Raw genomic sequence first — 25,565 nt, 5'->3', positions numbered from 1 at the left:
AGGAAAAATCTAAAATGCTGTGTTTTTCAAAAGAAATGGAAGTTTATTGTATTAGGGGAAATTTTTCTGAGGATTCCTTATTTCTTTCACATAGACACACACCCAGTGCAAGCATGCATACACGCACGCGCACACACGTGCACACACACACACACACACACACACACACACACTGAATACAGTTTTGTAAGTTTTTTGTGTCCCAAAAACATAAAATGTTCATTTCCGCATTTTGAGTTGAATTGTGGATTTGAATAGCCATGCTGTGCAGACTCACCATCGCTAATAAAGCTCCAGTTGAATGCTTCAAGCTCCCTTCGCAAGGCAGCTTTCACTGCCTTGGAGAGGCAAGGGAGCGGTTTGCATGAAGGTGCTTTGAATTCCGGGACCAAGTAGTTTGGCAACTAGCAGGGCTGTAGTCTCTGCTGACAGCGTGCCCTTTGGCTCCTTGGTTGTTCTTTCCTAAGTTTGCATTTTGGCTTAAGGTCATGGGGTTCTGTGAGCAATTTATTTAAATAGTGTTTTGTTTGTTTTTGCTTTCCACGAGTTTAAACGTACAGATAGAAACTAAAGTCCTCTGGGAACCAGGTCTGTGATGTGCACAACTAGACCTTTCTGTGCTGACGGATTGTATGAGATCTTGTGATTTCCCGGTGACCAATCCCAAAGGCTCATCATTAATTCATTCCTTCCGATGATTTTGGAGTACCTGCTGTGGCTACTAAGGATATCATGTATTTTCCTTCAAAACGTCTGCAACTCACAAACCTCTGACAGTTTAGAATGTGTGTGGAGTTGGTGGTAGGATTGTAAGAAGAGACGCTGTGCTTGTCACATGCACAAAGCCACTTAGATTCCCAGGGAGTTTTCTCACCTGAAAAACAAGAGATTGACCTTCAGTGTTTCTAAGGTTCTTTGCTGCTCCCAAGCCTCTGATGTTTATGTGTATATATGTGTATGTGTGCTTGTGTGTGTGTGTTCCTGTATGTGTGTTTGTGTGTGTGCATGCATGCGTGTATTTATCTTTTCCTCATAAATATTTATTAACATGAACCCACAACAGAAAAGGATGAGAACTCTTGGGCTGTGTAGGAAATGCGGGCCCAGTGGGTGTATTAGGATCAAGAAAGGGCCAGAGTGGCTGATGGGGCCAGACCCCAGGCTCATGGACCTCCTTCGACCGTGGACCCACAGCCCAGGTGGTTTTGTGGGGTCACTTGGAAACCTGGTGAACCTGGAATCTGATTTTTAAACATGATTGTACTTTGTGGAAAGAGGCTGTTATTTCTTGTTAGAGGAATCTGGTCGTCTTTTCTGCACTGTTATCTTTATTTTCTCGTGGCAGTAATGGTTCCCTCTGCACCTTGAGCTCGGCCCACAGTGGGGTAGCCTCTGTTTCCCAAGCACGTGGGCCCTCCCCACTCTGCCTCCACATCTGTGTTCTCCTCCACCTGTTCTGGAATGCCCTCCCTGCCAACCCACTGAACTTTCCAGCCTCAGGAAACTTACTGCTTTGGTTGGGAAATTCCCCTTGGGATTAAGCATTCCTGCCTTCAACCTCCCGAAGCACTTTCCTAGCTCAGCGCAGCCTCTTAGAACGTGCGAAAGTCCTTGGGTGCAGAATAACACAGGCAAGTGAGATACAGCTAGTGCTCAACTTAACGACCACGGTTGGTTCCGACAGGCCAGTCGTAACACGATTTGGTCGTAAGTTGAGTAGGCTATATGTACAGTACTGTGAAATGATGTTATAAAAATCTTTAAGTCATATTTTATCATAATTTTCTTTCATTATTGTTATATATCATAATTTTCTTTGTTCATTTTATGCCATTTGTATCATCTCTACACCATTTTGTTTCTTATTTTTACATTCGTCAGGTTTAAGTAAAACACTGCATTACCAGTACAACTGGTTTAATATTTGCAAAACATACAAAATTACAAAATACAGGTGCATACAAAAATACAAAATACAGGTGTAAAAATACCATAGGAAACATTTTCCCAATTGCAAAACATATCAAAATACATAAACATGTACGAAACATTTCATTGGCCGCTGGTGCTTGGCTGCGGATTGTTGATGTCGTCATCTGAGGCAGCAGTTGGGGTTACTGGAGTTGGTTTTTCATAAACATGGTGAGCTTTGTCTGAATTATATGTTTCTTTTTTTCTTCATAAATTTCACGATACGGACGAAACACGTCGTGCGCCATCCGTTCAATCCTTGCAAATCGTTCGATGTTTAGGTCCATTGCTTCGAAATGTATAAGAAGTTTATTGGGAGGGGTTTGATGAAAAATATCCAAGACACAAAACACAAATTGCTGTACCGAGTCTGGGATAATGGTTGAAATGGTGCACGCGGAGATGGTAGTGCTGCCGGAAGCTGGTCCGCACTGTTGTACGCCCAGCTGGGCAATGTTTGCGCTGCCAGATGCGGAGCAGTCGTGGCTAGCGATTGTGGTCGTAAAGTCGAATGGTCGTAAGTTGCATAGGTCGTAAGTCGATCAATACCTGTAGTTCTCTGCTGCATTTCTTTTCAGCTAAAAGCAAGTGATTTTTCAGAAGTGCAACAAGACTTAACTGATTCTTATATCCAGGTAGTGATGTATTACTAAATACACAGAAAACAAAGGCAGGAATGTGAGGGACATAGTGGTACATGCCTGTAATCCCAGCACATTGGGAGGCTGAGGTGGGAGGATTGCTTGAGGCCAAGAGTTCAAGACCATCCAGGGCAATATAGTGAGACCCACCTCAATCTCTAAAAAAAATTTTTTTAAGAATAAAAAATCAAATTTAAAAATTTTATTGGCCCTCACACCTGTAATCCCAGCACTGTGGGAGGCCGAGGCGGGCAGATCACGAGGTCAGGAGTTGGAGACCAGCCTTACCAACATGGTGAAACCCCGTTTCCACTGAAAATACAAAAGAAAAATTAGCCGGGCGTGGTGGCACGTGCCTGTAATCCCAGCTACCCAGGAGGCTGAGGCAGAAGAATTGCTTGAACCCAAGAGGCAGAGGTTGCAGTGAGCCAAGATCACACCATTGCACTCCAGCCTGGGTGAAAGAGTGAGACTCATCTCAAAAAATTTTTTTTTATTTAAAATGGCAAGGATAGGCTAAGAGCTATGGCTCAGGCCTGTAATACCAAAACTTTGGGAAGCCAAGGCGGTTAGATCAAGAGGTCAGAAATTCGAGACCAGCCTGGCCAACATGGTGAAACCTTATCTCTACTAAAAATACAAAAAATAGCTTGGTGTGGTGGCGGATTTCTATAATCCCAGCTATTCAGGAGGCTGAGGCAGAAGAATCATTTGAACCCGGGAGGCGGAGATTGCAGTGAGCCGAGATTCCGCCATTGCGCTCCATCCAGCCTGGCCGACAGGACAAGACTCCGTCTCAAAAAAATAAAAAAACAGGCAGGGCTAATACCTTATTTCCCCTGCTTAACCCTAGCATCAAGAGTAAATGAATACACAAGTTGAATTGGATAAGGTGACTGTATATCAAAAACAATTCAGCTCAGCTGTTGCGCTGAATGAACGTTTTTAAAATAACCAGCACAGTTGACTATCCGAGTTGCCACCTGACCTTATTTGGTTTGTCAGAGGGTGGGTGAATATTTAGGGACACTATAAGGGGAGTCCTCTCCTTCCTCTCCCACCTCTCTCCTGTTACTCTCTCCTCCTTTCCCTTCCTCTCTTTTCCTTTCTTCTGCTTTTCTTTTCCTCCCTTTTCCTTCTCTTTTCCTCTCCTCTTTCCCTTTCATCTCTTCCTATATTCTCTTTTTCTCTTATTCTCTTTCTGTCTCTCCCCTTTCATCTTCAAGACATCACAATATGGCCACGGATATCTGTAAGTTTGACTGATTTTAATGTGTGCAATGATAATTTTTGAAATGTACATAATATATACATAATTTGTCTCCATTTACACAGTCCTGATGGCTTTTGTAATGTTGCTAATACTAAAAAAAAAAATTTAAATATGATTATAATCTGAAACATGAATTCTGATTTCTAGGCTTCGTGATACCTTATGGAATGAGGCTGTTATTTCTTCTTAGAATTTGTCATCGTTTCTTCTGTTATCTTGGTTTATACGTGTATAATACGTGTATGTGTACATATGTATGAGTAACATCCAAAAAATCTGCACTTAAAAAAATATAGTTTGCAATCATCTTTTTAAAAATGCATTTGTCATAGTATTTTTTAAAACGGAGTTTGTAATGAGAAAATGAGTACATGGCAATCTAGTTTAATTTTAGTAGAGCAAAAATTAAAATCAAACCTCAGCTTCTGCTTTGGTGTTTGTTAGCTCAAATGTAAAATTAGAAATGTGGTAATTATTTGGCAGTTTTGGCTTTGTCAGGGAAACCATATCATATTGTATGTGTGTGTGCTGGCCTTTAAAAATAGACATTGCCACGAAGCTCATCATCTATATTCATGGCCGACTCCTGGAAGAGATGGGCTTTGGAAAGCAGGGCTGTGTGTTTGACTCTTAAGCTTCCAGGGAGCTCTCAGCTGTGGTTCCCTTCAGTCCAGAGCTGTGGTCAAAGCTCTTTTGTTTTCAAAGCTAACTGCCGAAGAGTAAACACTCTTGACCCCGACCGTAAATATTTGTCATACGTCTGGTTAGTTTTAGTTTTAACTGAACAAAATCATTTTGGCAGAAGACTCATTAAAGTTTGACAGCCCAACAAATTGCACAAAATCCTGACCTTTACATCCCTGGTTTTCCTCACACAGGCATCCACAGTGAGTCACAATCCATTTAAAAACATTTCTTCTCTGGGACTGAAAATCTCCTAAAAAGTATATTCTTCAGCAAACAAAGTATCTCATAGGTGTAAACATGGATGACAAGGAGAATAAAAAATTTTGCACATACTGTCTTCTGTCAGTCCTCTAAGAAATTCAAAGAGGATGGTTAATTTTCACGGTTTCCAGTTTAAATTCTAGAGCCTCGGGCCATGGTCATGGTTTGTCCTGTGTTTGATTATCTTTCCATTCAGGGGTTTGATTGTTACTGGGCTACTTTACACAAAGCTACCTGGATCTTGAGTTGCCATTTTTAGCCCCAAATCCCCTTCCTCCCTGCTTATGGAGCAGTGGAGCACTTGCTGGCCACACTGGCACTCTGTGTTAAGATGTTTGCTGAACATTAGCTGTTTACAGTGATCTATGCCTGTAGTCCCACCTACTCAGGAGGCTGAGAGGGGCCGGAATCCCTTGAGTCCAGGAGTTTGAGGCTGCAGTGAGCTATGATTGTGCCACTGCATTCCAGCCTGGGTGACAAAGCGAGACCCTGCCTCAAAAAAAAAAAAAAAAAAAAGTGTCTTTGGAAAGAGTTTATTTGTAACATGAAAGGGAAGAGGTAGCCCAGGGTTTGGGGCAGAGCCTGTTGCTTCCAAAAAGACCCAGCAATTCTCTGGGGACTGCTTGGACCCTCGTATCCTGATAGCCATCACACGAGTCGAAAAAAGGCATTTGGGCTTTGAAGGTGGTCAAGGGCATCCATGCTGCGCCAGGCATGGCGAGTCTGTGTGAGAAGCAGAGCTTAGGAAGGCTGGGGTCCGAACAGTCTTTGACTTTTGCTTTGTGCAACTAGTAATCCAGAAAAATCCCGCCTAACGCCCCAGAGGCTGTGCCTCTTCTCTTCAGCAGAGTGTTGTATTGTCAGGGAGCTGTAAACAGCCTGTTACAGTCAGAAAAAGACAGTGTTTTCCTTTCCACAGCTTTATGGACATAAAATAAAACTTGAATTTGACAAACAATACAATAAATCCTCCTTTCCCAAAACTTATGAGTTGAGGTCAGGATTCCTAATGGGAACTATGTACAGCTGTTGGACTTTTGGCGCTTTCTAGAGCTTTCACTAAAATCAAATGCATTAAACACCGTCCCTCCCCAAGAGGACGGGATTAGCCCGCTTCCCTGGGAGAACGGTGCTCTCTTCCTGTGTCAGTGAGCTCCTTACAACAGTGTCTGTGCACGCCGTCACACGGCGGTGCACGCACTATCAGTTTATCATGGATGAGAGGCTGCAGAGTATTTTCATATGGTCCATGATAATGTAATGACGGCTGTCACTTTCTGACTTGAAAATCTCTTAATGTCTTGGCCAGATTGTGGACTATTCTTTCAGGCATTTGTCTTTTAAATCAGATATCTCCATTTGCTGTCAAATTTGGCCTGCATTGGCCGGCTTTATTATTTCTCTTGTTCCATAGAGCACCACAGAAAAACTGATTTGAGAAAAGCATAATCTCTATTGAAAGCTGGGAGTCCACCAGCAATAAATAGACTCTATATCTTGCAAGGTCCACAGAAGGCTCAGAGTCATTGTCACCTCATAAGCATCCTTCCAAGGAATCTCCAAAAAGTGGTTTATATCTGCATCCTTGATGGGGATTTTCCTATTAAGTAGACAGAATTTCTTAATGTGAATGTGCTTTTTCTCTAACTGACTTGAGTTTAAATAGCCAGACAGCGTCATGAAGAACATTATGCACACAGCTTTTGCAGTATGCACAGGCACACACCTATTGAGGACCTTGGTGCCTGAGAGAATACTCTAGAACTGGAGGTGTGGCTTCTGTTGGGCCCGGCCCCAGGCAGAGAAATAGCATTGCTTGGGTATCCTCTGGCTCTATTCTGTACTCTGTCATTTTAGGATCGGGAGAAAGAATTGACCACTGTGTTATTTCAAATTTAAAATAAAACCTATTGCTTTCAAGAGGAATACGTGACCTGCCACATACTTGTCAGGGAGGAAAAACTCTTTCCTTAGCTTCTCTTGTGCAATGACCAGGGACCTGCAAATGTAACTAACAAAAGTCAGGTTCACAGCAGAAAAGAATACAAATGTTATTAATAATTTATGTGCACAGAAGTTCACAGAAAAGAAGTAATACTCAAAGAAGAGATCAGACTTGGGAGCTTATATACCCTTCTTCATAAAGGAAAGGCGTTTTGGGCTTCAGGGGATAATAAACTGTGGGGAAGCTGCTAGGAAATACATGGCGAAGCTAGGGGAAGACAAGGGTTATTTTAGTGGAGTTCATTTGTTCAGACTCATCTCTGTCGCCAGTATTAAGAGTTATACTTCAGCCAGGTGCAGTGGCTCACACCTGTAATCCCAGCACTTTGGGAAGCTGAGGCGAGTGGATCACCTGAGGTCAAGAGTTCAAGACTGGCTTGGCAACATGGCGAAACCCTGTCACTACTAAAAATGCAAAAATTAGCCAGGTGTCGTGGTGCCTGCTGGTAGTCCCAGCTACCTAGGGGGCTGAGGTGGGAGAAGCACTTGAACCTGGGAGACAGAGGTTGCAGTGAGAAGAGATCATACCACTGCACTCCAACCTGGGTGACAGAGCAAGTCTCCATCTCAAAAATAAATAAATAAATAAAAAAGGATCGCACTTCCCCTTCCTCAGTTGTCTTCAACTCAGAATAATCCTTATGCCAGAGTGGCATATTTTGAGATGGTGTATTCCAGAACCTGTTTCATGCTTTACATAAAAAATATCAGTGCAGTACTATAAATTTCAGTATCAGATTACTGTGTTTTCAGTGTGACATTTGACTTATTGGAATCTGTCTTTTATGTTAGTTTATTGCATATTTTATTTGATTTTGGACTAACTTGCATGTATTATATATGTGATAATTGCCTATACCTCAGTGTTATAGAATGAGTTTATACATTTTTGTCTTAAAAATGGAAATACAGGCCGGGTGCAGTGGCTCACACCTATAATCCTAGCGCTTTGGGAAACTGAAGGGGGTGGATTGCCTGAGCTCAGGAGTTCAAGACCAGCCTGGGCAATATAGTGAAACTCTGCCTCTATTAAAATACAAAAAATTAGCTGGGCATGGTGGCACACGCCTGTAGTCCCAGCTACTTGGGAGGCTGGGGCACAAGAATCGCATGAACCCGGGAGGAAAAAAAAGAGAAAATACAATTTCTCAAATAGTAAAGGTTTAATAAGCCTCCCACTTATGTGCTGAAATAAACTTGAATTGATAAAGATTTAAACGAAAACAAATGTGGTCATCTTTAGAAGCATATTATTTAGATATGAGGTATCATGTGATGTCATTGCAAATTGTGTAGGAAAAGCATCAACTTCTGTTTAAATTTGCTTGGATGAATGAATGTGAGGAAGTCAGTGTGGGAATTTAAGTATGGTGAACTCTCAATTATTCTCAAAATAGGATATTTCAAAAAGGCAGGTATCTCTAAACAAATTAAACAGGATTTGGAAAACATTTTTGTACTTAAATTTGATATTTTGCCTGATATTTGGGACTTCTAACCATTACTGCCCAATGCTTGGTACATAGCAGATGCTCAATAAATATTTGCAAAATGAAGAAATTAATGAATGGAACACACATACTTGAATGAGCAGAAAGACTGAAAGTACACAGAACTGAAAGCCAGTTTGATTTCTTCATCTGTCAAACTCCCTAGTGAAAATGTGCTTTGTGACACTTCTGATTCTTTCAAACCTTCTCCAGAAGGAAAGCAATTAAGTGTTTTTGTTTTAGATAGTTCCATTTTTATACTGCAGGTGACAAGCAAGGAATAACCAGCCTTAGCTTTTAACACAATGAGTAATTAAACACGGAAGGTATTGCCAACGGAATTGAAATCAAATCTGTCATTTGATCCAGTGCTGTGTTGCATTTGCTTTGTGAATTGGTGGAGAAAATATGCTAAATAATAATATACCATTGAATGTTAAGAAACAGCTGGGAGAATTAGGATAATTTTAAAAGGCTAAGAAACATTTTCTAGATGGCAAACATCTAGAAAATTCTTTAATTAAAGCTAAAGCAAATGAGATAAGATCAATCCTTTGATTGTGATATGATAGTTTTTTAAAAAAAAAAATACCAATTGTTTAGTCTGTTTCTTAAATAGATGCTGTCATTTACCTTAAAAGCTTTGCTAACCTTAAATCTGACTGTAGGCTTTCTCTGTGGCCACTGAAGCTGCTAGTGTTCATTCAGATTCCAACACTTGTAGTTATGACTTGTATTAGCATGAGTGGATAACTTAATTTTTGCCCCCAATTTCCTCATCTGTAAAATGGGAAAGATAGTAGTACATAGCACAGAGTTGTTATGAAGATCGAATAGGTTAATGCCTGTAGAACACTGAAAGCACGCCACTTGCAACATGGCCGTGTTTATTGAATGATGATGATTAATCCTCATTAGGATCCAGATGATTTGTAGATTTCATTTTAGCCATAAGCTGCAAGGATTTTTTTTTTTTTAACTAAAACGTTATTGTAATTTTTTTTGGTAACTTTGGTGTTAAAAGTAGATGATTTGGGCCTATGATTTACATGAAATCTAGGGAAATGATTTAATATCCTGTAATTTAAAAAAATGACTTTAAAATGTTCTATCACGGTATAGGTAGGTAACAGAAAGCTCCTACTCTTGGTGCCTTAGTGGCCATTCCAGAGCCAGTTTCCTGAGGACGCTGAGCTCAGTGCCTAAGACTTAGCCAGCATTCTGCAGCTGATTCACCAAGGAAACCTTAACCATATTCTATACGGGGAAAGGAAAACTTTCCTACTGATGAGTTGGTTGGGTTTTTGGAATTCATATGTAAGGTGATTATGTGGATTTTAGTACCCTTAAGTCAATCCTTTAAAAAATACACAAAAGAAGAGAGTATTCTTTTGGTTGCAATGTCAAATTATAGGTGAGTATTCGCATATTTATTCATGCAGGGGAAATTCTAGATTCACTGAAATAAAATGTTTCAACTAGAGCCATATCACTATGGGTTTGGAACAGATCATCACCCATCAGGGCTACTGTTTTCTAAGTCAGATGATCAGTAGAACTGCTTGATAAATGGCCAGGCCCCACGCCTATAATCCCAGCACTTTGAGAGGCCTACACATGAGGATCACTTGAGCCCAGGAGTTCAAGACAAGCCTGGCCAACACAGTGAGACCTCCATCTCTAAAAGAAGAAAAAAATCTCTTTAAGTAGCTTGGCAGGGTAATATGCACTTGCAATCCCAGCACTTTGCAAGGCTGAGGCAGAAGCATTGCTTGAGCCCAAGAGTTCAAGATTGCAGTGAGCCATGATCACACCATTGCACTCCAGCCTGAGCAACAGAGCAACACCCCTACTCTAAATAAATAAATTGCTCGATAAAGCTCTTAAAAAATATGGCTTTCTGGTCCACACCCAGACCTGTTTACTCAAAACCAGAGGGTAGGGATTATCAACCTCTCCCAAGCAGTTCCCATGTGCCGCACAGGAGGATCACTCATTCGACCCTCCTCCCTCCTTCTATAGCATCGTATAGTCCAGTGCCATCCAGCCATCAGCTTGAGTGAGCCCATCAGCATGGGGCTTTGTGAACATTGTCGTAATTGTACTGTACAGTCTAGACATTTGTAACTAAGAAAAGCACACTTACTAAGGATCTAAGTTTTTGAAACTTTTTGAATATTTTTCCTTTGCTAAGTTTTTTTTTTCTTAACTGTATAACATAAATCTCTTAGAAAATCACACTTAAAATCTAAGATAACTCATTAGGTCCTCTTATGTTTTCTGGGTGCAGAGCTCCAGAGCTGTTTTTTTGAAATACAAGTTATCTGTTGAACTTCAGCACACTTGGCAGAGCACTCTGGGAGGACAGCACGGCCCCCCAAACTCTGAGTCTCACAAGGAGTGAGATCAATTATCAGCGTGCAAGTGGTTCCCCTATAATTCCACTCAGCCCACCAAAGAGGTCACTGCTGACGCCATCCCTGCTACCATGGATGATGCAAAGAATGGTTAGTCATTCCATTGCCTGATGTCATGACCAGTACACAAGAAGCTAGAAAAGAGATAAAGAGAGCAGGGAACCCTCAACTATTTTCCCTGAGAATAACTGGAACAAGGGGTCGGATTACTTCTCTGTTGGCTGTTGAGGATTCACAGTCAGTTGTAACTGTCGATGATCCTCCTATTCCCTGGGACCCTTGCTCAATGACCTTACCATCTGGCTGGGACATACTACCCTGGGGTGAAAGCACATTCTCTTATGACTCACAATGGGAAAAAGGGCTGAGGACTGATTTTTTTTTTTTTCCTGAGATAGCTGAGGAGGTGAGTTCTGCCAGCATCTGAGCTACCCGCTAGGGCAGACAGAATATTTCTAGAGAAAAATGAGCCAATGTATTAACAGATTCCATTGCATTGCAAACCCCACCCCTCCCACTGGGCTATTTGGTATCTCCTGGAATGTGAAGTCCATGGAATGAGAGATTCTCCCCCATGTTCCGGTGTGGCCCCATTTTCTAATAATACCCATCTGTAGTCTTAAACCTTAGGCTGTCCCAAGGGTAGGGTGTCTCAGGGAACCAGTTGGCTCCAGTCACCTTGAAGGATTCACTGTGAGTTCTGGCTGGTTGAGACCCGTTCTCTAAGTTGCAGCTTTGCCTCCGAGCTGCTCCTTTGACTCATCTGCATGATTCTGCAGAGCCAGGGTCCTCCCTGCCTTTTAGCCACATCTGACAATAACCACCCTTACCTTTTTCTACCACTTGAATTGAGACTTCTTTACCCCTGGCCTTGGTTTTCTCCTCATTCCTCTCCAAAATATTCTAGAATGTTAAAAAATGTCAAGGGGTTTTTATCTTAAACAAGGGGCAGTGTTGAAACAATCATATGTCATAGGAACAGGCCTGTCGGAGCTAAAATGAGCCTTATCATATGCCGTCCTGCTTGGGAGCAGCTGAGGATGAGTAACCACTTGACATGTTCCATCAGTCCCCCCACCCCGGTCCCCATCCAAGACAGGCTAGAGCTGTGGCCATGCCAGTGTCCAGTCCTTATGTTTAAAACAGATCAAGCCTCTAAAAAGAGAGACTTTTCTTTTTTGAAATGGAGTTTCGCTCTTATTGCCCAGGCTAGAGTGCAATGGCATGATCTTGGCTCATTGCAACCTCCACCTGCTGGATCCAAGTGATTCTCCTGCCTCAGCCTCCAGGTAGCTGAGATTACAGGCATCTGCCATCATACCTGGCTAATTCTGTATTTTTAGTAGAGACGGGGTTTCTTGATGTTGGTCAGGCTGGGCTCAAACTCCCGACCTCAGGTGCCCACCTCAGCCTCCCAAAGTGTTGGGATTACAGGTGTGAGCCACCACACCCCGCCTCAAAAGAGGGACTTTTAAGTGCTTTTAGACATTTTTTTAAAGTGTGAAGGAGCAGTGTACTTGAAGCTAGTGAACAAGCTTCCTTCCCACTAAACAAGAATAAGCCAAGAATTGTATTAACGGGGATGCAGGCGAGGCGTGAGTAGACAGTGGGACAGACCGCAGATCATGTGCCAGCAAGGACACTTGACTGAGAAAGGAGGGGGCGACGTTCTCTCAGGCACTTAGTGAGTTGGGTGTAAGTGTTAACTATTGGTATCCAAAAAAGCAAATAGAAATCAAAGCAATTCACGTGGAAAGAGCAGAAAAGTGTCCATGGTAATTATGAAGTAGCTGATGGCTCTGGGCACAAAAGTGAGCTGGACACAGTTATGAGCCAGTGTGGTTTGGGTAGCAGAGCTCCTTCAGCAGCTCAGAAGTGCATGAGGAAGCATGCATGTAATGAATCACAATTGATGCACTGCACGAATTATAGGAAGTGAGGAACCAGGGCTAAGCGAGCCTGGGAAGGCTTCGTAGATGGGTGGGATTTTGATTTGTGTAAAGATGGAGGTTGTGAGCAGGAGGAAAGGACACATGAAGGGAGAATGGGCCAGGCACAGTGGCTCGTGTCTGTAATCTCAACACTTTGGGAGACTGAGGTGGGAGGATCACTTGAGGCCAAGAGTTTGGGACCAGCCTGGGTAGCATGGTGAAACCTCATCTCTACTAAAAATGCAAAAGTTAGCCAGGCATGGTGGAGCATGCGTGGAGAACCACTTAAACCCTGGAAGTGGAGGTTGCAGTGAGCTGAGACCATGCCACTGCACTCCAGCCTGGGTGGCAGAGCAAGACTCTGTCTCAAAAAAAAGAAGGCAGAATGAATGGAGCTTGTCTGGGCAGGGAAGAGCCTTGAATGACAAGACAAGTGGTATGTGTTTATGGACAATGGCAAACCTTGGGAGTATGGAAGGCACAGATGCTCTGGCCCTATGGAGGATGGAAGGGAGGAGGAAACACCAGAGGTAGTTCAGAGGATATCGTGATTGTGTAAGTCTCAGACTCTGCGATGATGGCAGCAAGAAGGGAAAGGAAGGGGTTGGGGGGAGGGTGCGGTGAGGGAAGAATTGCTCAGGTTGAGGAACTGACTGGATATAGAGCTCTGCAAAAACCCAGAGATACAAGTGGGGCAAACTACTGAGATTGGCAGGGAGCCTGCCACAGTGTGGAAATGAGAAAAGGGTGAGGGGTTGCTCTGACATCACCATAATGAACCTGTCCAGTCCTCACCAGTCTCTCAGGGGGAGGGAGGTCACAGTGTCACAGGATCCTTAGGGTAGCTCCTTTCCACAGGCATAGTCTAGACAAGTGTGTTAGTCTGGCTGAGTCTGGGGTTTTTATGAGCTCAGAGGGAGGAAGTGCATGCTGACTGGTCCATAGGCAGCCTGAGGCAGGCCTGGAAAAAGCACCATCTGATTGGCCAAAAGGCATCAATGAAGTTCTCACTCTAGGTTGTAGACTCCACTTGGAACAGACAGCCTGGCCCCCAGGATTCAGGCCATCCCTGGCTTGAAGGTGGGGTTTCACCAGGGACCTGCAACTTCCTGCCTAGGAACCTATCTGCCTCCCACTGCCTTCAACATGCCTTCCATGCCACCCAGGCTGTCCACACTGAGGGGCGCCCACAGGCCTGCATTCAGCTGCCCTGAGCACCCCCATCCTCCCTCCCACACTCATGAGCCCCCAAAGTCCAGAGAGGGCTGAGGCAGCAGAGGGCTGAGGCAGCAGGGGGCTGGCTCCCCCATAACTTTGCACTGGAGTGGGCACCAGGAGACAGGAGAAGCCAGGGTGTGGGAGTAGGCACTCTAAGGATCCTGCAGGGGTAGGAGGCTTCCCAGGTCCCTGAGAGTGCAGGGATGCCCAGGTCCAGAGCCACGGATGGGCAGCTGCAGCTGTGCCTGAGAGAACAGGCTCACATCCTGCCAACTTAGTAGGGCACAGGGCTCATGCTTGGATCACCTGTTTCTGGCCCCTGCCAGCTCTACAGAGCACACAGTCCCAGCCATGGCTTCCCCACTGCAGCTGGTGTCCTCACAGCAGCTGCCCCAGATGGACCACTGCTGCCATCAGCAGTTGGCAGGAAGGCAGGTTGAGCCCAGTGTCTCAATCAGAGGACTTTTCAGCAGAGGTAATTGGCAACCCCACTTCCATTGCCTTGATGTCCCTCCCACAGCAGAGAAGCTAATCCTGCCAGGCCTGGTCATGAGTGAGGGCACCTGAAGGGGTGAGGAGTCAGGGGTAATGTTGTGTGGGAGGGGCAGAAGAGAGTACCATACTCAAAGTGACTGCCGAGCCCAGGGCTGTGAGTAGAATGACTGCTTTCAGCCTTTGATAAGCTTCGCTATGAATCCAAAGCAATTACGGATAAATGCCTGTCTTGCGGTGCATCTGCATTAATCACATAGCAAATTATTTGTCTCATATTAGAGAAAGTTTAGCTTTCTTAGAAGCTCGATGGGTGAGAAAGAACCTCCCAGCTGTTAGAGTTTGCTTTTTCACAACTCAGTTTACATCTTCTCTGTATAGTTTCCCAGCTCCTTGAGCCTTGCCTGTGAAGAGGTTGGGAGTCAGGATGGGAGGCCTCGAGCTGCCGTGACCTGCTCCGGCTCTGACTCCGGGTGTGCCCTGCTTGTCTCAGCATGGGTGAGCTGGGCCTTGGAGCATTTTTTGAGGCAGAGAGCAAGACGTTGGCACTGTTGAAAGCTGTACCTCCAAAGAGCAGCCCATTCAAAGACTACAGAGGAAGAAAAGACCACACTCACTACAGTAACAATGCAATTCAGTACCAAGGAATAACTTAACATGAAACATGTCAAATCCATGTAAACAACTGGAAAACACTCCTAAAAAATACAAAAAAAAATTTAAATAAAATCATGTTCTAGATCAGGGAAGTTTGAGGTTATCAACACATCAATTCTTCCTAAGTTAATTTATTAAATTTTACATATTCCCAATAAAATACCAACCATTAAGAAAAAAAATAAAGTAGGCAAGTGGATGCTAAAGTTCTAAATTTATCTAAATTATCTAAAGGATAAATAAGCAAGAGCTGCCAGTTACTAAATAATTATACAACCTCAATAATTAAAATCATGTCGTACTGGCAAGTGAATGAACAAGACAGTAGAACATATTAGAAAGCCAGAAGTCATCCCAGATATATATAAGAATACATGAATTTTGAAACCTGTCATTTAAAGTCATTGAAGAAAAATGGATTGCCAAATAAACATGAGGGCAACTGGGTAACCATATGGAAGAATAAATAAATCATGCCCCACACCAGGAAAAATTTCCAATGGATCAAATATTTAAATAGTTAAATGTGTAGGCCAGGCACAGTGGCTCATGCCTATAATCCCAGCACTTTGGGAGGCCGAGGTGGACAGATCACCTGAGGGCAGGAGTTTGAGGCCAGCCTGGCCAACATGGCAAAACCCCATCTCTACTAAAAATACAAAAATTAGTCAGGTGTGGTGGTGTGTGCCTGTAGCCCCAGCTACTCAGGAGGCTGAGGCAGGAGAATCACTTTAACACAGGAGGCAGAGGTTGCCGTGAGCCGAAATCCCGCCACTGCACTCCAGCCTGGGTGACAGAACAAGACTCCATCTCAAATAAATAAATAAAGAGTTAAATGTTTTCAGAAATGAAACCACAAATACATCATTGTTTGGACAAACCAGTTGTACAAATACATTTTTGAGGCAACTGGAGAAAATTGAATACAAATCAAGTATTAGATGATACCAAATAATATTGTTAATTTTGTCACATATAATAGCATTATAGTTATATAAGGAAATATCCATAATTTTAAAAATGCATATTGAAGTATACAAAGGTAAAATTACTTGATATTTTGGGTATACTTTAAATAATTTTGTAGAGAGAGAGAGAGAGAGGAGATAGAAGAAAGAAGTATGACAAAACCCTGACAGCAGTTGAATTTAGGTGGGGTATATGCCAGTTTATTATAGCATTGTCTCTATTCTGCACAGGCTTCAGTTTTTTTCAAAATCAAAAAAACTGTCTGGTTGCGTGGCTCACGTCTGTAATCCCAGCACGTTGGGAGGCTGAGGTGGGAGGACTGCTCGAGCCCAGGAGTTTAAGACAAGCCTGTGTGACACAGTGAGACTCCATCTCTACCAAAAATTTTAAAAATAGGCCAGGCACTGTGGCTCACGACCGTAATCCCTGCACTTGGGGGGCTAAGGCAAGTGGATCACTTGAGTTCAGGAGTTCAAGACCAGCCTGGCCAATGTGACAGAAGCCCATCTCCACTAAAAATACAAAAATCAACCAAGCATGGTGGCAGATGCCTGTAATCCCAGCAACTCAGGAGGCTAAGGAAGGGGAATTGCTTGAACCCAAGAGGTGGAGGTTGCAGTGGGCTGAGATCACATGACTGCACTCTAGCCTGGGTGACAGAGCAAGACTCCATCTCAAAGTAAATAAATAAATAAAAATTTTTAAAAAACTAATAAATACTAGAAGAAAACAGGAGAATTTCTTCATAGCTTGGATTTGGCAAACCTTTTCACCTGATTTAAAATTCAGAAACCATGAAAGAAAAGATTCACAAAAATCAATTCTCTCTATATATACAAACACATGTATTTATTTATTTACATAAAACATATTTCACAAATATATATATATTTTAAAATACAGATTTTATATATATATATATGTATTTTTTTTAAACCACTTTTCCACTGAGGGGGAAAAAACCCACAAAAGAGAAAAAAAAAAAAACTCTTTACTGCTCACATCACAGAAAATGGCTAATATATTAATATAGACATTTCTGGAAATCCTTTTAAAAAGTTAAAACTATCAAAATAGACAAAAGATCTGAACAGACAGCTCACAAAAAAGAAAAAGGAATGTAAGGATCCTAAAACATATGGAAAGATGCTCAACCTCATTCTTAGTAAGAGGAAAGAAATGTACCATGTCTGGGAACCCTCCGAGTAGCAAAACTCCAGCAGTCGCTCCTGCGCTCTGCTGAGGCTCTGGGGAAATGGGAACCGTGGCTGATGGGAATGTAAAGTGGTGCAATTTGACAGTTTTTGTCAGAATTCTTTCAGATATATTTAGATTCAAGGTGATACAGCTCTATTTGAAAATAGCAAAAAGAACAGAAACTTCAAGGCCCATCCATAGAGGATTGGCTAAGTAAATCATGGAACCTGTGCACAATAAAATACTATGCACCTGTAAGAAAATGAGGCTACTGCCTGCCTGCCTATATGGGAAGATCTCCAAAGCACACTGTTAAGTGTACTTTGCACATTTCTGCTTATATATAAAAGGGAAACTAAATACCTGTTTTTATAAAGTATTTGCTTGCATAAAGAAACTCCATAAGGACAAACAAGAAACAAATACAGTATTCCCTCCTTATCCTGGGGGATACATTTGAAGACCATCAGTGGATTCCTGAAACTGCAGACAGAACCCAATCATATGTATACTGTTTTTTCCCATACTGTACACACATAAACCTATGATAAAGTTTAATTTATAAAACAGGCCAGGTGCAGTGGCTCACGGCTGTAATCCCAGCACTTTGGGAGGCCCAGGTGGGAGGATCGCTTGATCTCAGGGGTTCAAGACCAGCCTGGGCAACATAGCAAGAGTCTAATCTTTGAAACATTTTTTTTTTTTAATTATCTGGGCATGGTGACCCAGCTTCTTTGGATGCTGAAGCAGGAGGATCACTTGAGCCTGGGAGATCAAGGCTGCAGTGAGCTATGACTGCACCACTGCACTCCAGCCTAGGCAACAGGGCAGGACCCCATCAATCAATCAATGAGTAAGTAAGTAAATAAATAAACAAATAAAGGCACAATGAAAGAAGAACAATAAAACCAAATGCAGTGACTCATGCCTGTAATCCCAATACTTTGGGAAGGCCAAGGAGGACAGGTCACTTGAGTCCAGGAGTTTGAGACCAACCTGGCCAACATGCCAAAACACTGTCTCTTACTAAAAATACAAAAAAAAAAAAAAAAAAAAAAAGCCAGGTATGGTGGTGCATGCCTGTAATCCCAGCTACTCAGGTGTCTGAGGCATGAGAATTGCTTGAACCTGGGAGGTGGAGGTTGCAGTGAGCCAAGATTACACCACTGCACTCCAGCCTGGGCAACAGAGCAAAACCCTGTCTCAAAAAAAGAAGAACAATAATTAATAATAAAATCTACTTCTAGTAAGATACTGTAATCAAAGTTGTGTGAATGTGGTGCTTCTCTTTCTCTCAAAATATCTCATTGTACTGCAGCCTTGAAAAGTGCCGTGGAGATAGGGTGACTACTCTCAACGGGCACCTCAGAAATGGGGAAGGGGGCTGGAATATTTCACTGCGAACCTTCTGTCACTTTTTAACTTTATTCAATCACATGAATCAAAAATTACAAATGTAAATTGGATTTTTAAAGACTGTACTGTGGGCTTATTACATAGTCACCTTTTCGGATCAAGTCCGAGCTTTATGTAAGACATCTATTAGCAGCCTAATTTTATATGAACTGAATGCAATTCCAAAAATAACAGTTAGGTCATTTGAAAACATTTGCCTTAGGTGCCCATTAAATGCTCTTTTCAATATCTGTTTTGTTCAGAATGTGGTCTGACCGGCCCCGGGTGAGCAGTTCCATGAAGTAAGATGCTGTGATCACTTTGAGAGGGGAGGGTCCCTCTGCTCATTTCATCACCTTCCTCATGATCCAGCCAGCTTCTTTATTAAATATGAATACCAAGTATGCTTTAAACCTACAGGTGAAGAAATTAGATGAACTGTCTGGCCATAAATTATACCATGATTCTTGGGAGAGTCCCGTAGCCTGGAGCCAGAGCTGTTTCACTGAGGTTGAGACCAAATTTCAAGCATCTGCTCACCAAATGCTTTTCCATTTTTGTTTGAAAGCTTCACATCAGTACGTACAGTATTTTACTTGCTTCACAGCATGTCCCATAGAACTCTTTCTTGGAAATACAAAGATTCCTATTTTTAGTCTTTCAGGAAACAAATTACTAACTTCTCCCCCTGCTTGCCTTTTTCTTCTTTATAAAGAAGAAAGGGTTAGAAATCTTATTTGCATTTTCATTCTCTGTGTTAAGAGGATGAGAGAGGAGGGCAGGGTTTATGGGGCTCTCTCACAGTTTCCCCCACCTAGGACTAAATACCATGTATATCTACAGCTTGTCCTGCTCTGTACTTACTCTTAGTTATCTATGTCCAAAGCAAAACACACCCAGCAAAGGAAAGAGTGCTCAAGTTTCAGTCCTCCGGATGGTAAGTCCTTCACTATCATCTTGATGGGCATGAACTTATTTTAAAATAATTGATATACTTCTCCCTTTCTTTTTTTCGTTTTTTTTGAGATGGAGTTTCACTCTTGTTGCCCAGGCTAGAGTGCAATGGCCTGATCTTGGCTCACTGTAACCTCTGCTCCCAGGTTCGACCGATTCTCCTGCCTCAGCCTCCCAAGTCGCAGGGATTACAGGCATATGCCACCATGTCCGGCTGATTTTTCTATTTTTAGCAGAGACAGGTTTCATCATGTTGACCAGGCTGGTCTCAAACTCCTGACCTCAGGTGATCCAACCACCTTGGCCCCGCAAAGTGCTGGGATTTTAAGTGTGAGATGTGAGCCATCGTGCCCGGCCTCCTTTTTTGTTTTTTGTTTTTTTGAGATGTTGTCTTGGTCTGTTACCAGGCTGGAGTGCCGTGGTGTGATCTCGGCTCACTGCAGCCTCTGCCTCCTGGGTTCAAGCGATTGTCCTGCCTCAGCATCCCGAGTAGCTGGGACTACAGGTGCCCACCACCATGCCTGGCTAATTTTTTGTATTTTAGTAGATGGGGTTTCACCCTGTTGGCCAGGATGGTCTCGATCTTCTGACCTCATGATCCGCCAGCCTCAGCCTCCCAAAGTGCTGGGATTACAGGAGTGAGCCACTGCACCCAGCCACTCTACTTTCTTTTTTAGAAAAATTATGTTTAGTCTTTTTTCATACTTGACCATTTGCATCTTTAAACATAGGTTGCAAAGCCACTTAAAGCTTCAATTTACAAATGCACATGATTCATAGTTTTATAGATTTTCATAGAAGGCCTGACTTCATAAGCATTTACACTAAAAAGTGGAAACATCTGCATTTTCTTTCTTCCCCAAATCATTCCGGCAGTGAACACTTCACCTGCCCAGGTCTTCTATGGAAGAGTGTACGTAATCCCTCTGGGCCTTTGGGGCCTGGGATCCAGGCTGTCCCACAGCAGGGAAGGAAGGGTGAGACAAGGCAGGCTAAGCAAGTGTGGCATGTTGGAAGGTGTACCACGTGCGTTTAAAGGTAAACCCGGTGCACCGTAATGAACCATGGTACACCTTTAAGAACTTGGTACACTTTCCTGAACACTTGAAGTACCAGGAGGGCACCTAATGAACCATCATTAAGTTTCTCCTAAGTCACTGCAAAATATTGAGTTCAGGAGTTTGAGACCAGCCTGGCCAATATGGCGAAATAGTCAAAATAGTCAAAACTCTTTTTTTCATGAAAAGCATTTCTTTTGTAGGTGTTTAGAATTGCTAATAGCTCCATAAATTCTTCAGAATATTGAAATATAACCTAATAATCCAGGGCCCCATGTTTTGAAAGAACACTGCCAAATCTTTCACATAGATACCAAGCCCTGTCTCAACATTTAGCTAAATCGAACTGATAGTGATCCCAACAAGCAATGAACTGGTAAAAAGAGAAACAATTAGAATAATGGACTCAACCATCAACCAAGTGAATAATGATCAAATGGACAAAAGTACAGACAATGGGGAAGAGAAGAACAAGAGAGGGAGAGGAAAGAGGTAACCGGCGCTGAGCAGGAGATGATCCCACATGGTGGCAGAATCAGAAGCCTGCATGGTGTGCAGTGCACTGTTACGGATGTGAATGCCATCAGTCCTTCGAACAACCTTAAAGTCATTGTCATTAGAAGAGGGGACAATGAGCCTGAGTCACATAGCTAGAAAGCACCAGAGCTGGGCTTTGAACTCATGTCTGATGAGCCCAGGCTCTTAACCTCCAGGCTGTTCCTTGCATTTATGATATGACTTCAGTCACCTGTTTCTCTTTGCATCAGAACTGAAAGCCACAGTTTCAATCCTGAAATGGGCCTGTGGCAAGAACCTTGTTCTCTACAGTAGTTGCAGATTGTACCTCAGGCTTAAACCCTTCCCAGAACTGGGGCCAAAAGTGGCTAGATGCTATGGTGAAGGAATATGGATAGTTCAGTTTAAACACATTTCTACTTTTATTTATTTATTTTTGAGACACAGTCTCATTCTGTCGCCCAGGCTGGAGTGCAGTGGTGCAGTCACAGCTCACTGCACCCTCCACCTCCCAGTTTCAAGCAATTCTCATGCCTCAGCCTCCTGAGTAGCTGGGATTACAAGCATGTACCACCATGCGCAGCTAATTTTTGTATTTTTAGTAGAGACGGGGGTTTCACTCTGTTGGTCAGGCTGGTCTCGAACTACCGACCTCGTGATCTGCCCACCTCAGTCTCCTAAATTGCTGGGATTATAGGCATGAACCACTGTGCCAGGCCTCTACTTTTAGAGAAATAATGCATTAATGCCTTATTTTCCCTAATACATGATTTAGAAGCATCTTGTTTATATAGAGTAGCACATTTTAATCTTTATAATTTTCAGCTTCAGCTCTGGGGTTGGGTAAACCTGAGATATACATTGGTTTTAGATTAAAACGTGGCATGTAGCATTTTGGAAAGCAAAGTGAATAAATAGAAATCCAGGGGGAAATTTATTTTCAGTGCTTTGGCTCTAGGAACTTATTTATGCTGGTATCGTTAGCTATTTTTCTTGGATGACCAACGTGTATAATTGCAGTGACATATTTCTGAGATAGCATGAAAACCACAACAAAATACAAACCTTTCAAGTGAGCGCATAAGTTATGTATAATAATGACAGGGAGAAATGGAGTCAGGAAAAGCGGCTTTAAAACCCCACAGATACCAGGGAGTGTCCGTGTATGTGTTTTTATTAGATCTGACTTCTAGAAGTGAGTTGTTCACCAGTGAGTGTGAGAAATAACCCAGAACGTCATAATCACATGTATTGACTACAGTTCAGATCATTTAAGTGGTTCCATAGCATAGGTCCCTTGCAGAGAGCTGTGCGGATGCCACTGTGGAATTTTAGTTAGGATGGTCCTTCAGTCCTTCTACTGGTTCATGGGATTTGTTTGGATATGTTCTCATCACAATGCTACTCCTTCTTTTTTGCATAGGGTCCTTTCGTGCCCCAATATTTCATGTTCTGGGACTAAGAATATTGTAATTTCCTACTCTCTAATAATATATGTATAAAATGCATCAACAAGTGACAAACTTTACTATGTAAATGATGCTGCTGTTTATAAAAAAAAAAAAATGAGTTCTTACAGTGCTGATTTTGCTACTAACAGCACCTTAGCCAAGGTGTGCATTTCTGCATCTGATGTGCAGGAGCAGCATGCCTGGGCTGCACGCTGAATCACCTGGGGAGCTTTCAAAAAATTCCCATGCCTGGGTCCCACGCAGAGATTCTGGTGCCTACCCAGAAATTCTGGTGCCATAGGTCTGGGTGTGGCCAGGGCATGGAAAGGTTAAGGCTCTTTAGGAGGGCCTAACAATGCTCAATGCCAGTTGACAATGACTAAACCAGAGAACTTCTAAAGCCTCCTCCAACCCTAAATTTAATTCTACCAGGAAGTCCCAAAGAAATGTAACTGCCCCTTTGTGATTTCTAGTCTGTGTCATACATAACTAATAGCCAAAATTCACAGTAAAAATTCTTCAGTGATTCATGTAAGGATCTCATGTGGCCGGACATGGTGGCCAATACCTGTAGCCCAAACTATTGGGAGGTTAAAGTGGGGAAATTGCTTGAGCCCAGGAGTTTGAAGATTCAGTGAGTCATGACTGCACCATTGTACTGCAGCCTGGACAACAGAATGAGACCCTGTCTCTTAAGAAAAAAAGAATAAAAAAATCTCATCTAGCCCAAAGCACTAAATAGTAGAGTCCCTCTTTTGCCACATGTAGTGGATTTTATCTGTTCTTTTGTGGGATGCATTTACCAGATTACCCTACTCCTACCTCCAAGTCTTCCTAGGATAGCAAACCAGACAGAAGAGGGCTATCATTAATAATCTCCTACTTAATAGACACTTCACAAACATATTCCACATTTGGTGTAAATTCCACTCACCCTGTGAACCACTACATCTTGTCTATCTAACCATTGGGGAATTGATTTTGTTATTTTTGCTTATCCCTGGAGGACTGAACAAAGTTTCAAAACAGGCCGGGCGTGGTGGCTCACACCTGTAATTCCAGCACTTTGGGAGGCTGAGGCGGGCGAATTACCTGAAGTCAGGAGTTCAAGACCAGCCTGGCTAACATGGTGAAACCTCGTCTCTACTAAAAATACAAAAAATTAGCCAGGAGTGGTGGCACACACCTGTGGTCCCAGCTACTTGGTAGGCTGAGGCACAAAAACCACTTGAACCCAGGAGGCAGAGGTTGCAGTAAGCCGAGATCATGCCGCTGCACTCTAGGTTGGAAGACAGAGTGAGACTCCATCTCAAAAAAGAAAAAAAAAGTTTTAAAACAAAACGCAAGACTGAACAAAAAAAAGTGGAGGGCAAATAAAAGAAAACAACATTCTCGTGATGTTGCATGTGTTCTAAATTTCCTAGTCAAGAGAAGAGAACAGCTGTGATTCTGCGAGTTTGCCTGAAGGTCAAGGTCAGACTTAGGAGTTAAGTGTAGCCCTGGGTGTCAGGCCGAGGTCCCTCGCTCTCATCTCTTATTTGCCCAGACTAGTGATTGCAGAGATGAAATGGTCCTGCTATAGGAAACATTTTTTTTTCTTTGCTGGATCAGCATGATCAAATATTTCTAAAGCTAAACCAAATGACATATTGGATTACCCACACCCTTGCATCAATAAAGAAGAAACAAACTGAACTGCTGCCTGGAAGGAGTGGAGAGAGGCTATTTTGTGCTCTGAAGGATGCCCGAGGCAGCTGTACATAGCATTGTTTTCATAAAACATTGGCTGGGCTGGCCTGAGCATTAGCGCATGTTCCAAATCTATCCCTAGAAGAATGTAGTGAGAATCTTGTTTCAATCTTTTCTTTCTCACTTCACTCTCCTCAACCAGAGTCCGGCATCCACACAGCCACTCTGGCCAAGGTCTGAAAACAGCAGTTTTGAATAAAGCCCAACAGGCTTTTCACATTCTTTCTAAAACGGAATGAAGGCCCTTTGACACCCATTTCCAGGCCCTATTTCCCCACACACCCCAGAGACAGTTGCTGCTGAGTTTTAGAACATATGGATTATCCTTTCCCTGAGGAATCTCCACTGAAACTAGAGATGGCGGAGGGAAAACTGGGGGCAGCTGTGACTGCATGCTGGTATTTGCCACTCAGGTTGGTCATTTCTGTCCACACAGCACAGGCAGCAATCCAGGGATTTTGTGCAAACTTCAGGAATGAAACAGCCTTTCCTGTGTCCCACACCCACAGGTTCAGAACCCACCTGTTAACCCTTCATGTTTTCCTCTCACTAGCCCTATGGGGCTTTTTCCCCTCAATTTTTTTTATTGTGGTGAAATATACCATGAAATTTACTATCTTAACCATTTTAAGTGTGCAGTTTGGTGGTATTAAATATTAGTACATTCACGTTGTACAACCATCCCCATCCATCTCCCAAATTATTCTCATCTTGCAAAACTGAAACTCTGTACATATTAAACTTCCCGGGCCAGGCGAGATGGCTCACACCTTGTAATCCCAGCACTTTGGGAGGCCAAGGTGGGCAGATCACCTGAGGGCGGGAGTTCGAGACCAGCCCAACCAACATGGAGAAACCCCATCTGTACAAAAAATACAAAATTAGCCAAGCATGGTGGCACATGCCTGTAATCCCAGCTGCTCAGGAGGCTGAGGCAGGAGAATCACTTGAACCTGGTAGGCAGGGGTTGCAGTGAGCTGAGATTTCACCATTGCACTCCAGGCTGGGCAACAAGAACAATTCTCCATCTCAAATAAATAAATAAACTTCCCATTCCCCCAGCCCCTGACAACCACTATTCTACTTTCTAGCTCTGTGAATGTCACTACTTTTAGTACCTCATTATGTGGGATCATACAGTATTTTTTTGTTACTGGTTTATTGCACTTAGCATGTTCCATGTTGTAACATGTGCCAGAATTTCCTTCCTTTGTAAGGCCGAATAATATTCCAT

At 42.8% G+C, this 25,565-nt stretch overlaps 1 protein-coding gene and 1 long non-coding RNA gene across 8 annotated transcripts in view; both read left to right on the top strand.

The window, feature by feature from the left end:
* The window catches only part of SVIL (supervillin), a 217,876-nt gene that overhangs the window by 102,239 nt on the left and 90,072 nt on the right, over window positions 1-25,565 (top strand). Inside the window, exon 1 of one of the 7 annotated variants that reach the window (XM_032270269.1) lies at window positions 3,771-3,864. The exons of the other annotated variants lie outside the window; for them this stretch is intronic. Coding sequence (XP_032126160.1) covers window positions 3,849-3,864 — 16 coding nt within the window. The 5' untranslated portion in view covers window positions 3,771-3,848. Of the gene's footprint in view, window positions 1-3,770; window positions 3,865-25,565 lie in introns of those variants that run through there. 7 annotated transcript variants of the gene reach the window in all.
* LOC116544139 lies at window positions 7,901-9,598 on the top strand. Its single transcript, XR_004265832.1, has 2 exons — window positions 7,901-8,555; window positions 9,052-9,598. It is a non-coding gene; the product is annotated as an uncharacterized LOC116544139 (long non-coding RNA).

This window comes from Sapajus apella, unplaced genomic scaffold (genome assembly GCF_009761245.1).
Source record: "Sapajus apella isolate SASKATOON/1434 unplaced genomic scaffold, GSC_monkey_1.0 scaffold207, whole genome shotgun sequence".
In the NCBI taxonomy this organism is placed as follows: Eukaryota; Metazoa; Chordata; class Mammalia; order Primates; family Cebidae; genus Sapajus; species Sapajus apella.
This window is presented reverse-complemented; position numbering and strand designations above follow the sequence as displayed.